General features: G+C 51.2%; 1 protein-coding gene across 2 annotated transcripts in view; it reads right to left on the reverse strand.

The window, feature by feature from the left end:
• Positions 1-12,088, reverse strand: part of MROH2A (maestro heat like repeat family member 2A) — a 56,749-nt gene continuing 44,661 nt past the window's right edge. Inside the window, exons 32-42 of one of the 2 annotated variants that reach the window (XM_039470010.2) lie at positions 10,871-11,030; positions 10,598-10,791; positions 10,134-10,271; positions 9,483-9,597; positions 4,637-4,786; positions 4,340-4,522; positions 3,636-3,791; positions 1,934-2,065; positions 1,201-1,303; positions 830-895; positions 1-375 (exon numbers count right to left, since the gene is read on the reverse strand). In XM_039470010.2, coding sequence (XP_039325944.2) covers positions 254-375; positions 830-895; positions 1,201-1,303; positions 1,934-2,065; positions 3,636-3,791; positions 4,340-4,522; positions 4,637-4,786; positions 9,483-9,597; positions 10,134-10,271; positions 10,598-10,791; positions 10,871-11,030 — 1,519 coding nt within the window. In that variant the 3' untranslated portion in view covers positions 1-253. The remainder of the gene's footprint in view (positions 376-829; positions 896-1,200; positions 1,304-1,933; positions 2,066-3,635; positions 3,792-4,339; positions 4,523-4,636; positions 4,787-9,482; positions 9,598-10,133; positions 10,272-10,597; positions 10,792-10,870; positions 11,031-12,088) is intronic. The other variant, XM_074398827.1, reaches the window with a different exon arrangement.

Here is a 12,088-nt window from a genome sequence, read left to right on the forward strand (position 1 = left end):
GGGGTGAATCAGGAATGAAGTGGCTCATTAAGGCTGAAGTTCCCTGTGCCGCACTGTCCTGGATCTGAGCTATCACCACCTTACAGTCAAGCCTGCACTCCAGTGGTAGTGGAGGTTTATTTCAATGGAAGAAAGAAAAGGATAGTAATTATTTCACAATGTTTTTCCTACAAACTAAACTTCTTACAAACGACATCGATAAGAGCTTGCATTTGGCACTAAGGAGACAGTTTACATCTTACGTTTGGACCACCTAGGACATTTCCTCGGGTGAAGCCAGGAGCCTGTGCTGACTACAGCTATCCAGGACTTTGAGCGTCTCCAGGGCTGCCTGCCTGACCTCAGGATCCGGGTCCAGCTGTAGTTCCTGGAGGGCTGAGAGGGAACAGAGGGAAGGCTTAGGCCCCTCCCAGTCAGGACCACGTGGGCAGCGATTGCAGGTGAGGGTGCGGAAGGTGGGCAGGGCAGACCGGGAAGCTCCTGCGTGGGAAGCCGGAAGACTGCAGGTGGAGCTCTTTGCACACACATCACAGCTCTCGGGACTTCCGGGACCACCCTCACAGGGACAGAAATCACCCACAGAACCTGATAGCAACATCAGGGCAAAAGCATTTTATAAGATGCTATGAATGGGAGAAACAGCCCGGGGATGAATAGCTGTTCTGGAAAGGCCTCCCCAGGTGCATTTCTCTCTTGCCTGGTTACACTCCCACCCCAAAAAACCCCACAGCAAAGGGTCCTCTGGCTCTTCCCTTGAACCTGTTTCTCTAAGCTCCCCTAGTGAGTTGGTGAGTCATGGACTCGAGATATAACACTCTCCGCTACTTACAATTCCGCAATGCTGGGATGTCCAGCTTTTTCAGATAATGTGTGGACATCTGCTTCATAATAATTCCTGAAACGACAGCGAAAGAAATGCTCATCACACAAATAAGAGGTCAGCAGGCAAATCGTTCTGTGGCCCTCCCTGTAAGATACTTGGTTTATGTTATGAGAATGCTGATGAAGGATTTTGTTGAGCCCAGGTTGGCAAGAAGGAAGCCGAAATCAAAGCGAGATAGAAGGCTCAGTGCAAGACCTGAGCTCCCACCCCAGCTCTGCCACATGCCTCCCTCCCATGACCCACCTTCCCCCGAGTCCCAGGGTGGACCAGATGGCTTTCAAAGTCCATCTTGAGCCAGGAGATACCCATCTGCTCACCTGCCAAGTTGCAAGCAGCGATTCTGATCCTGGACAAGCTATTTTTAACATAGACCATTGTTTCTAGCAAGAAGCTGTAAAGAACAGCTGGCTTTTTCTGAGACTGCAAAAAGTGACACACACAGCTTTGGAGGATGAGACCCTGACAATGGGCTGTCATTCACCAAGAGTGCCCCATCACCCAGATGTATTAGAAAGAGCAAGCAACCATCCCCACACCACGCAGCGGATGAGTAGCTGGCAAGTGAAGGACCATCGGCCCCTGCTGCATTTTGCATATCACATCTGACCCGAGAACCCGTGCTGTCCAGCACAGTAGCCACAAGCCACGTGTAACCCTGGAGCACTTCCAGTGTGGCTGGTCTGAATTCTGTGTAAAGTGCCCCCCTGGGTTTTAAGACGATACCCCCACAGTTGTGAAATATCACAATAAGTTTTTTATATTGATTACATGTTGAAATGATCACATTTTAGTTATCTGGGTGAAATGAAATACATTAAAACTTGTTTCACCTCTGCACTCTTCTGGATGTGCCTACTAAAAGAAACTCGGGCAGTTGAAATAGGCACGTGGCTTGCCTTCTGTCTGTGCTGCATAGCGCTGGTCTCGACACTGAACGTGTAGAAAGTAAACATAGGGCCCCGAGAAAGAAAGCTGTGGCATCTCAACCACCCCAACTCCAAGCCCATGTGTGGCCACCTGGGACGGACTGGTTCCCCTTGGCTTTCTCACCAGGATCGAGCACATGGTTGTCTGGAAAACAGTCATCTTGTCATCGGTAGTGGTATCACATGGCCGTGAGGGACACTCCAGGGACTTCCAGCCCCAGAAGTGCACACACTGAAACATGGTAGCCATACAGGCCTGCAGGGACACAGGAGGGCAGCAGAGACATCAGCCGGGCCAGGGTGGTTTCCAGGAGGGGTGAGGCTGGCAGGAAGTCAGAGGGCAGCCCTGGAAAATCCTCACCAAGCCAAAGAAGGGCAGGGCTGGTGGCTCCTGGGAGGCCACCTGGGACCTGAGCCCCTCCAGCTTGAACATGACTGCATGGCATTTATAAACAGCCACTTGGGGGCAGATGCAGCCCCACCTGTCACCTCAGCCAGCACCTTCATTCCTCAGCAGCCCCGCCTGGGACCCAGCCCTCAATGGGATCAGAGGTGGAAGCCTGGCTTGAGCAGGCAGGACAGGGCGCATGTCCTCACCTCCCAGGCCCAGTCCACCAGCTCCTGCCTTGTGACCAAGCCTGCTGGCCCCAGCTTCTAGAGGCATCAGGGCAGGAAGACAAAATGCTTCCGCCTCGGTAGCCCTTCCCTCACTCTTGGTCACCCTTGCTGGGTGTGCCCTGGTTCCTTCCCTGAAGTTCCCCTGACCCCATTGGACAGCCGTCGATAAAACATGGAAGAACTGTGGGCTGAAGACAGAGGGTGGTGAAGACTGGCAAGGAAAAGGAGCCTCTGAGTGGTGACACTGTGCCCAGGGTTGCCAGGGACCCTGTGGCAGAGCCGGGAAGCTGGGCTGGTAGGTGCAAAGCCCAGGTCTAGGGAGCATGCCTCTCAGTACCCCTCACTGCCTGTAACAGCCACCTGGAAACGGCAGCCCCCACAGTGGCGGGGTTGAGGGAGCTCGTCCTGTGACCCAGAGCTGGGGTCTAAGGTACCTGCTGAAAAGGGCCATTGAGTTTCTTTTGTGTGGGGCCAGCTGCATCCCAAGGCTTAGGCAAGGGCAGAACCTCCCCAAATCAGCCACTTCCCCACCTCCCAACCCCACCCTCCGAGTCTGTAGAAAGAGACTAGGGAGAGAAGAGGGCAGTCAAGGTCATGGGCTGCGCAGCGAGTGAGGAACCTGCGGTCAGTGACCGCTGCTGTCCCCAGCCAGCCAGGGCTAGAGAGGCACCAGCTCAATGAGAAGACTCATTTGCTAACAAATCCACCTCTCCCTCTCCCTCCTCCTGCCCCAAAGCAAAAGAGGAGCTGGGCCTCGGAGAGGGAGAAGCCAGGCCCGCCCCCAACATGGGCCCGCCCCCAACACGGGCCCGCCCCCAACACGGGCCTGCCCCACAGGAGTGGGGAGTGGACAGGACCACTTTGGGGTATTTTAAGTCCTAATACCCAAAAGTGACCTGCCAGTTACAGAATCTGCTGGAAGAAAGGGTTTGGGCAGAGAAGGGCTACAGGCAGCCACCACCCGGTGCCCCCCGACATGGGCTGAGACTGCCTAGTGACAGTCTCTAGCGGCTTTGCAGGCCATCTCAGATGGCCTCGCTTCTCAGCCTGTGTGAGGGATGGAGGGTAGTGGGGATCTGCAGGGTCTCAGAGAAAACCGACTGAGGTAGAGAAAAGCTGCAGCTCACTGAGCCAACAGACCCAAGGATCTGTTTCCTTGAGGGACAGTGGGCCCCAGACCGGGACACAAAGCCCAGGGCATGTCTTACTTGGGCTGAGTCGGAGCAGGGGTCCTGGGAGTGCAGCATGAGGGGGATCCAGGCCTTCTTCACCTCCCCTTTGAAGAAATGCTTCTTGGACATCCCGACCACCCTTGCCAGCTTCCCAAAGAGGATGAAGGCTTTCAGACGCAGCAGCTCGCTCTCCTGCGGCCGGGATGGACACAGGCTGACGTGCAGGCAGCAGGAAGCCGGTTGAAACCCCAGCTGTTCCCTGAGGAACACCCAATGCCTTGGCCCCCACAGAGCCTTCTGGATCATTCCGTCAGGGTGGAGTCTCTCCTTCGGCGGGCATCACGTAGCCCTCACGGGGCTGGGTGTTCCTCTGGTCTTTGTGCCCACCTCTTCCCTGGGTGAGGGCTTGTGCGGGGTCCAAGTGCACAGCCCTGCCTGGCAGAAGCCCAGAGTGACGCAGGTGCTCTGGGGGTATTCGTAGGTGCAAGGAATAAAAGGGGGACACCTGGCCCGCTTAGCAGGGCTGCAGGGACCCAGGAGCCCTCACTCGACAGCACTGATTCTCTGGAACTTAAAAGAAAACCTTTCATTTCACAAGATCCCATGATCAGCCAGTCGCTACACTGGTGCCCAGCAGGAGCCTCGGCTCTTTCTGCTCTAGAGCCCACCTCTTCCTTAGGGTCTGAGAAATGCCCACTCCTTCACTGAGCGAGCTCAGGGAGGCTCTCATCTGGACTCACGTTGTCAAAGAAGATCCTGCACTGCTCAGAGATGGCGTCGAAAGAGGACCCCACATCCCGTTCTCGGAGCTCTGCCAGGATCTTGGTCAGGGCGTCCATACCCTCAGCAGTCACATTGGTGCTCGTGGGCTCCCTCAGAGGGACCAGGCACTTCTCCAACAAGACCTTCCGGTACTGCTTCACCTGGAGGGGCACGGGCAACCCTCAGCCTGCACCCTGACTCCGAGGCTGACCGAAGCCCCCAGCCTGCACCGTCAGCTCCGGGGACCGGGGCCCAGGGACAGGTGCACACGGTACCTTCTTGGGGGCCCCCAGGGCCATGTTGCCGAGGGCACGCAGGGACAGCACCCGCAGGGCCTCGTCCTCCTCCTGGTCGGCCCCCTTCTCCAGCAGCACCACCGCCAGCTTCAGCAGCTTCTCCTGGTACAGAACCGGGTCGCTCATGAACTAGAAGGGAGGACACGTGGCAGTTATCCCCAGGGCAGGCTCTTTGTCAGCAGCAATGACGCAGCCGGACATGGGAGGAGAGGTCATGCAGATTGGTGGCTCTATGAGCAGGAGAGTCCCTGAGAACCTCTGTTTTCTTGTCTATAAAAAGGGGATGATGCTGGTAACGGCCTCAGAGTCTTTGTGGGGACTTAACAAGGAAATATGTGAGGATTGCTAGGTAAGTGGTACCTATATGGATATATTCATTTGTTATTTTTTCAGTTAGCATAACAGCCACTGTCAAATGCAAGAGCTACACCCACATCTGAACAGAAATGCACGAAAGCCATGAATTTCACTCATTCAGGAGAGTTACTATTGGCCTAGTACTCTGAGTGCCAAAACCTCAGGTCTTTGAGAACTCCCTGGCATGCGTGTATGTGCGTGTGTGTGTACATGTATGTGTGCATGTGTGTGCATGTAAGACCTGAGTATGTTTGAAAGAGGCCTGAAAAGAAAACTGAACACCAAATTGGTGAGTCCAGGGACAGGAGAAGTGAGAGTCTATTGACTGTTCCTACATCCAGCTCCTTAACCCCCACTAGGCGCAGCTGCTCGAAGCTTCCAAACGTTTTGTCTCCACCTCAGTCCACCTCCAGCCACCCCAGACACCAACACCAGCAATCACAGGAGCTTCCTACAGCATTTCAGTTTATTTAAACATTTACTGATCACCTATTCAGGGCCAGGCAGAGCAGTGAATACAACTATCACAACCTACTTTAAACGCTCTTCAGGGTAAACTCCTGGAGAGTAAATCCCTACACGATTGTTAGCAAGCATTAAAAAAATCATGTGTAATCCAGCCCTATTGAATTTGAGGAATTTAAATAGCTTGTTTTTTAAAAGCTGAACCTCATTTTTTTCTTTTAAAAAAGTTTTAATTTTAGTTCTGGGGTACATGTGCAGGAAGTGTAGGTTTGTTACATAGGTAGACATGTGTCACAACGGTTTGCTACACCTATCAACCCATCACCAAGGTATTAAGCCCAGCACGCATTAGCTATTTTCCCTAATACTCTCCCTTTCCCCACTCCACCCCCAACAGGCTCTAGTGTGTGTTGGTCCCCTCCCTATGTCCATATAATCTCGTTGTTCAGCTCCCACTTATAAGTGAGAACATGCGGTGTTTGGTTTTTCTGTTTCTGCATTAGTGTGCTGAGGATAATGACTTCCAGCTTCATCCATGTCCCTGCAAAGGACATGATCTCATTCCTTTTTATGACAGCATAGTATTCCATGGTGTATATGCACCACATTTTCTTTATCCAATGTATCATTGATGGGCATTTGGGATGATTTCATGTCGTTGGTCACTGTGAATACTGCTGCAATGAACGTATGCGTCACGTATCTTTGTAATAGAATGATTGATATTCCTTTGGGTATATGCCCAGTAATGGAATTGCTGGGTCAAATGGTATTTCTGGTTCTAGATCTTTGAGAAATCACCACACTGTCTTCCACAATGGCTGAACTAATTTACATTCCCACCAACAGTGTAAAAGCTTCCTATTTCTCTGCAACCTTTCCAGCATCTACTGTTTCCTGACTTTTTAATAATGGCCATTCTGACCGGCATGATATGGTAGCTCATTGTGGTTTTGATTTGTAGTTATCTAATGATCAGTGATGTTTAGCTTTTTTACATATGTTTGTTGGCTGCATAATGTCTTCTTTTGAGTAGGGTCTGTTCAGGTCCTTTGCCTACTTTTTAATGGGATTGTTGTTGTTGTTGTAAATTTGTTTGAGTTCCTTGTAGATTCTGGATATTAGACCTTTGTTGAATGGATAAATTGCAAAGATTTTCTCCCACTCTGTAGGCTGCCTGTTCACTCTGATGATAGTTTCTTTTGCTGTGCAGAAGCTCTTTAGTTTAATTAGATCCCAACTGTCAATTTTTGGTTTTGTTGCAATTGCTTTTGGTGATTTCATCATGAAATCTTTGTCCATGCCCGTGTCCTCAATGTTATTGCCTAGATTTTGTCCTAAGGTTTTTATAGTTTTGGGTTTTCCATTTAAGTCTTTAATCCATCTTGAGTTAATTTTTTTGTATAAGGTGTGAGGCCCACTTTCAATTTTCTGCAAATGGATAGCCAGTTCTCCCAGCACCATTTATTAAATAAGGAATCCTCTCTCCATTGCTTGTTTCTGTCAGGTTTGTCAAAGATCAGATGATTGTAGATGTGCAATCTTATTTCTGAGTTCTCCATTCTGTTCCATTGGTCTATGTGTCTGTTATTGTACCAGTACTATGCTGTTTTGGTTACTGTAGCCTTACAGGATAGTTTGAAGTCCAGTAGGGTGTTGCCTCCAGCTTTGTTCTTTTTGCTTAGAATTGTCTTGGCTATACAGGCTGAATTCTACAAGAAATACAAAGAGGAGCTTATACCATTTCTCCTAAAATTATTCCAAACCATTGAAAAGGAAGGACACCTCCCTAACTCATTCTATGAGGCCAGCATCATTCTGATACCAAAACCAGGCAGAGATACAAAATAAATAAATAAATAAAAGAAAACTTCAAACCAATATCCCTGATGAATATTGATACAAAAATTCTCAATAAAATACTGGCAAACTGAATCCAGCACATCAAAAAGCTTATCCACCACGATCAAGTATGCTGCATTCCCAGGATGCAAGGCTAGTTCAACACATATAAATCAATAAATGTAATTCATCAGATAAACAAATCTAAAGATGCAACCACATGATTATCTCAATAGATACAGAAAAAGCCTTTAATAAAATACAACATCCCTTCATGTTAAAAACACCCAACAAACTAGGTATTGAAGGAACATACTTCAAAATAATATGAATCATTTATGACAAACCCACAGCTAATATCATACGGAATGGGTAAAAGCTGGAAGCATTCTCCTTGAAAACCAGCACAAGACAAGGATACCCTCTCTCACCACTCCTATTCAATATAGTATTGGAAGTTCTGGCCAGGGCAATCAAGCAAGAGAAAGAAAGAAAGGGTATTCAATTAGGAAAGGAGGAAGTGAAAATGTCTTTGTTTGCAGATGACATGATCCTATATCTAGAAAACCCCATTGTCTCAGCCCAAAAACTTCTTAAGCTGATAAACAATTTCAACAAAGTCTCAGGATACAAAAATCAATCTGCAGAAGTCACAAGCACTCCTATACACTAACAACAGGCAAGCAGAGAGAGCCAAATCGGGAATGAACTCCCATTCACATTTGCTACAAAGAGAATAAAATACCTAGGAATACAGTTAACAAGGGAATTGAGGGACCTCTTCAAGGAGAACTACAAACCTCTGCTCAAAGAAACCAGAGAGGCCACAAAGATATGGAAAAAATATCCCATGTTCATGGATAGGAGGAATCAATATCATGAAAATGACAATACTACCCAAAGTGATTTATACATTCAGTGCTATTCCTGTTAAACTACCATTGACATTCTTCACAGACTTAGAACAAAACTATTTTAAAACTCATATGGAACAAAAAAAGCTGAACCTAATTTTTAAACAGCCATAATTAGCAAACATTTAATGAGTACTTACCTCCCAAGCAAGCAATGTGTACACAGTCTTACCGTATTTAACTCTCACCTAAGGCCTGAAAAGAAAGCACTGCTTTCCACGGTTTGGCAGATAAAGAGGCTGAAGCTCAGAGATACTAAGTAACTTCATCTCCAGCCAATCAGCAGCTGGGCGGAAGCTCTTAACCAGGCCCTCGGATTCCAGCACCTGGGCCTGACCCTGTGTAGCTTCCAGCCACTGAAAATTCTAAACCCAGACACATCAAAGACCAGGTCCCGGGTGACACAACAAGGGAGTGCTTCTCCTTCTCATCTTCATTTTGAAGATTTACAGAGGCCTGAACACAGTGCGGGGCCTGAAGAACCTATAAAAGCTCAGCGAGTACCTGCCAGGTTGGTCCTGTACTTCCAGGAGTTTTTGTACAGCCCACTGCCAAAACTCATATTCCCATTCTTAAATGTTGGGGGAAAGAAATCTAGAGAAGAACATTTCATGGCACACGAAAATTCCACGAAGTTTAAATTCCAGTGTCCATCAATAAGGTTTTGTTGACACTGTCATGTCCGCTGGTTAACGCAGTGGCTGTGGCTGCTTTCCTGCTACAGCGGAGTTGGCCACAAAGCCAAAAATACTAATTTACTTCGCAGGCCTTCACAGAAAACACTGGCCAGCCCCTGGCCTGGGCTGTGGTTGGTTCCTAGGGTGCAGTGGGCATCATTGCCCTTAGGACACTCCAACACTTGCCCTGAAATAGGGTTGCTGGGCCCTGCCGTCTGCCTGTCAGTACCCCTTGGCTTCTCTGAGACCTTCTACAGGAAACCTGTCCCAGCGAGAGCCCAGGTGCCCTCCCTGGGCCCCCTGGGTGGCTGTGCTTGTTAGGTCACAGTTAACTGCTATGCTGCAGGGTTCAGGCAGTATTTCAGCCTGTGTTTCCCGCAGGGCTCGCACTGCCCGACTCATATGATGGATGAATGAAGGACCAGATGAGAGAATGAGCCCTCAGAGGAGGGGCGCTCACCTGTCCCCCTGACTCTCATGCCTTGGAGATGAGCGAGCCATCCCCAAAAGAATCCAAGGACCCCATCCCCTCCACTCGCACCACACCCGCACCCGTGCCTGGTGCCTCACTTCCACGCAGGCCGCCGTGCTGCTGATGCGGCAGCTCAGGACTTCTGAGTCCATGCCCCTGAGCACCAGCTCCACCAGCCTCTGCCTGTGGCCCTCCACATGCTGCATGCACAACCTGCAGAGGAGAGACAGTGCCAGGCCGCAGAGGCAGCCCCACCCTGCCTGACATGTGCCAAGAGCTGGGCCAGACCATGCCAGTGCCTGGTGCCTGCTGGCAGGATAACCCTGGACAAGATGTCCTAACATCTCTGGGCTTCCCCCTCCTCTTCCTGGGGCTTGATTGAGGTTGTCAGTGAACCAGTCAATGTCTCTATCTCCTTTTTACAAGGGGCCTAGAGTGAGGGCGGCTCCTGAGTGACGAGGACCCTGGAAGTAACTCCCAGCTCTGGCCTGCTCTAGACCCTGTGTGGCCCTGGGGGCAAGCCCTTCTCTCTCTAGTCTCATATCTGCTCTGAGCAGGAAGGGCTTGAATAAAAGGTTCTCACTGCCTGGCACACCACTGCCATCCTAGACTCACAGCTTGACGTGGCAATTCCCCAAGAAAGAAGGCATTCAGCCAGGACCGGACCATGTCCTCTCAAGGAGCCCTTCCATCCAGCAAGGGGGTTCCTCTGCAGGTCCCCCTGCCACCCTGTGGGAGCCAGGGCCCACCTGGCCAGCAGGCTCACGCCCTCCAGGAACGTCCTGCTGCCCCGCAGGAGGTCCCACACCGCCTGCTCTTCCAGGGCACGTGCCAGGTGCTGGCTCTTGACCCTCTTGAACAAGAGCTGCATGGACTTGATGGTGACCCTGGAGGGAGTTGGGGACTTGTGATGCGCTGCCCTGCTGGGAGCGCATGGCCTGGGGAGGCTGCTGCAATCTGTGAAGTGGGACCCCAGTGCCCGTGGGGCCCAGCCCAAGGGGCTGAGGGGAAGGTCCAGGGAGAGAGTGGATCTGCAAACTCTGAAAACCACGCCATGCTGGACACTCATGAGAAAGGCATCCTGAGTCAGATCAGCTCCCACCAGGAGGAGACAAAGAGAGCCCTTCAGTGGAGTCCAGGGGCGACTAAGGGACAGCCCATGGCTACACCCAGCCCAGGCCTGCCGCCATGCACCCACCACCCTTGAGAGCACCTTTGCAGGTTCATCTCCTCGGACAGAGGTGCGGTGTGGACCAGCCTCCATGTCTTCAGGACTGGCGAGGCGGCCTCTGGTTGGTGGCTGCTGCCAAGCTGCAGCAGGAGCGTGAAGATGAGGTCAGGGAGGAAGTCCGGGAGGTTGTCGTTCTCATCCAGCTTCTCAATGAGAAGGTGGATGGTGCACAGGGTCTGCAGAGAGAACGTCCAGGGCATCGGGCTCCTACCCAGAGACCCTCGAGGAGCCTTGGGGCCTCCGCCTGCAACTCACCATCAGGGGGTCCACCGCGGCCAGGCGCCAGATGTCAGCCTTGGAGGTGGCACCGACCCTGGGGCTGAGTCGTGACTGCAGCCGGCCCATCAGGCTGTGGAGCATGGTCCGGGCGAAGGGCACGTTCTCCGACATGGCCAGCCACACCTCTGCCAGGTGGCTAACCAAAGTCAGGGCATAAGGACCGTGAGTTTTTTGGCATGTGCCCTAGCAGGTAAAAGTCCCTTTCAGCCCCTCAGCAGACCCCTAAGTAGAGGTTGGACTCTGGGGGCTGAAACTCAGGGAGGTGGAGGCAACCGTCAAAGTTTGTGTACTTAGAACCCGGAACCCTGATGCTACACTCAGCCCCTTTCTCTGCATGGGCTCACGGTACCTTTGGGAAAGCCATGGCCCTACCGAGGCCCCACCTGTTTGGTGACTTTACAGACGTGTCCCACACTACCTCCTAGTGCCTGATTTGCATCAGGTTGGTTGTCGCCAGCTTTCTATCACCTCATCTGCCTAGTGCATCTTTGAGGAAGGTATTTTTATCTCCATATTCCACAGAAGAGGGAAGTGAGGCTTGCAGCAGTCAGGCCACCTGCCAAACTACAGTTGGAAAAGGGCTTTCCTAGTTTCCAAGTCCAAGCCCATGACCCTGCTGAGAACGAGGTCCCCCAGGATAGGTGCAGAGGCACAGACAGCGGGGCATCTGGGAGGTTCTGAAAGGCAAATGCGAGTCTAACAAGTCTAAATATAATTTAGCAAGGTTAAGCTGAACGAAGAGACATGTCAACTGACTATCTGAACCCACAAAACCAAATTCACGAGAGCAGGGTGGTGAGTTTGGGTCTGCGGGGAGATGTGGCTGGAGGCCTCGGGCTAGGAATAAATCAGGGGGCACAGTGCACTCATCAGCACCCACTGCAAGGAAGCCATGGGGTGCAAAGAAACACGAAGGGGCACCTCAGTCCTACGATGGCAAGAAACAACTACCAATAATGACACCGTCCTGAAAGACAACCCCAGGCTCTGGAATGCAGCCAGCCGACACCCTCATCACAGGCTGTGAGACCCTGAACAGAAAGCCCAGCTAAGCTATGCCTTGACACCTGGGCCATGGGTGTTGTTCGAAGCTTCTAAGTGGGTGGTACCTTGTGATGCAGCAACAGCAAGCCAATACAGATTTGGCAAGCTAAGTGGAAGCCAGTGTGACTTGGCCACCAACCATGCCAGGCT

Source organism: Saimiri boliviensis, chromosome 5 (genome assembly GCF_048565385.1).
Source record: "Saimiri boliviensis isolate mSaiBol1 chromosome 5, mSaiBol1.pri, whole genome shotgun sequence".
NCBI classification, from domain to species: domain Eukaryota; kingdom Metazoa; phylum Chordata; class Mammalia; order Primates; family Cebidae; genus Saimiri; species Saimiri boliviensis.